This window comes from Vespula pensylvanica, chromosome 14 (assembly GCF_014466175.1).
Source record: "Vespula pensylvanica isolate Volc-1 chromosome 14, ASM1446617v1, whole genome shotgun sequence".
Lineage (NCBI taxonomy): Eukaryota > Metazoa > Arthropoda > Insecta > Hymenoptera > Vespidae > Vespula > Vespula pensylvanica.
In genome coordinates this window covers 4713047-4714930 of record NC_057698.1, presented here as the reverse complement: position 1 = coordinate 4714930, position 1884 = coordinate 4713047, and the positions used below count along the sequence as shown (strand labels likewise).

Here is a 1884-nt window from a genome sequence, read left to right as displayed (position 1 = left end):
CTTTTGCCGAAATGTTTGATCGGACTGTAAAATGTGCGCTATGGTTACGTCAACAAGGAATAAAAAATAATGATGTAGTTGCCGTATGCGCTCCCAATATTATGGATAGTTTTGCACCATTCTTCGCTATTTTCTGCGTGGGAGCAACCTTTACTCCTTGGAACTCTGCAATGGATATACGTGAGTCTTCTTTAATTTTCAATCCAAGCGAATTTCGTCTTAATATGATCACTTTCAGGTGAGGCACGTTACTTTATGAAATTATCCGGTGCAAAAATTGTCTTTGCGGACGAAAATTCGGTAAATACGATACTGGAAGCGGCGAAACTCGATAATAACAATATCAAGGTCGTCGTCTTTGGTAAGATCTCCAATGTTTTGCCCTTTTCGAAAGTACTCGAAGGTCATAGCAAGTCCGACGTGGAGAATTTTGAATGTGCGCAAATCGATAACATTCACGATACAGCAGCACTTTTGTATTCATCCGGTACAACTGGTCTTCCTAAAGGAGTTACAATCTCGCATTTCGCTCTTTTGTGTAATTTAGTCATAAATGTCAATTGGGGTATTGAAGGAATTCCACTCTGGCTGTCATCATACTTTTGGATCAGTGGAGTTTTATTAACCTTGAAATGTACGGTTAATTATTGTAAGAGATTACTTTATCCTAAATTCGAAGAGGAGACGACGTGTAAAATCATAGAAAAGTATAAGGTAACATCAAATGATATAATGTAATATAAAATTATGAATGGAAATAATTGATATCGTGAGATGGACGATATTTCATACGTAGCTAATGGTATCAATTAGAAATCGCCTAATTAAGTAAGTAACATTTTGGGCTTTTTATGATATGCAATCTATTTGTACGAAACTGCAATACAGAGAAATCTATTTACAGGCGTTTGTAAGTTTCCTTATCGAACCGAAGAATAATAATATGTTATTTATTTCCATACGCACATAGAGACACTATATTTGATATTTATAGAAAAATTTTAAACGAAATGACGAATCATTGTTTTTACAGGTTACATGGGTGTTTTTGTCTCCTAGCATGATAAATAGAATATTGAAGGCGGGGTATTTTAAGAAGTACGACGTATCCAGTATTACAAAAGTATATGTTGGCGGAGCTATATTTACTGCAAAAAGTCAAATTCAGCTCCAAGAATGCTTGCCACATGCCGATGTCATACAAATGTACGGTAAGGCGAAGACAATACGTGCGATCATTTGTTACGTCTGTTACAACTTGCAAACGAAGTCTGTTAATAGAATCATTTATAAATTCTTAGGAATGACCGAACTTTGTGGCGTTATAACAGCTCAAAAACCAAATCACAAAGCAGGTACCGTTGGAACGGTAACAAGTAACGCACAACTCAAGATCATCGATTTAAAAACAGGAAACGCATTGGGTCCAGACCAGGCAGGTGAACTTTTAACAAAATCGATAATGATGACGAAGGGTTATTACAATAATCCACAGGCAACCAAGGATACGATCGATGCTGATGGTAAAGGAATGAAGAAAAAAAAGATAGAGATAATCTATTAAAGAAACTTTTTTAATCGAATTATTACTCTTAACGACAGGATGGTTGCATACCGGTGATATCGCCTATTACGACGAGAACGGTGAACTTTTTATACTGGATAGACTGAAGGAAACTATGAAGTACAGAGGTTTTCAAATCTCGCCGTCCGAAATTGAGAATCTTTTGCAATCTCATCCGGATGTTATCGAGGTTGCTGTTGTTGGTGTTCCTCATCTTGAGGACGATGAACATCCCATCGCTTTTATTATCAAAGTTCCTGGTTCGAAGGTACGATTTTATAGAAAAATTTGTGATTAAAACCTCACGAGAATTTAGTTAT

General features: G+C 36.3%; 1 protein-coding gene across 2 annotated transcripts in view; it reads left to right on the top strand.

The window, feature by feature from the left end:
- LOC122634141 (4-coumarate--CoA ligase 1-like) overlaps nucleotides 1-1884 on the top strand; it is a 5223-nt gene that overhangs the window by 1071 nt on the left and 2268 nt on the right. Inside the window, exons 4-8 of one of the 2 annotated variants that reach the window (XM_043822775.1) lie at nucleotides 44-180; nucleotides 239-714; nucleotides 1034-1211; nucleotides 1302-1523; nucleotides 1603-1832. In XM_043822775.1, coding sequence (XP_043678710.1) covers nucleotides 44-180; nucleotides 239-714; nucleotides 1034-1211; nucleotides 1302-1523; nucleotides 1603-1832 — 1243 coding nt within the window. Of the gene's footprint in view, nucleotides 1-43; nucleotides 181-238; nucleotides 715-1033; nucleotides 1212-1301; nucleotides 1524-1602; nucleotides 1853-1884 lie in introns of both variants that reach the window. The other variant, XM_043822776.1, reaches the window with a different exon arrangement.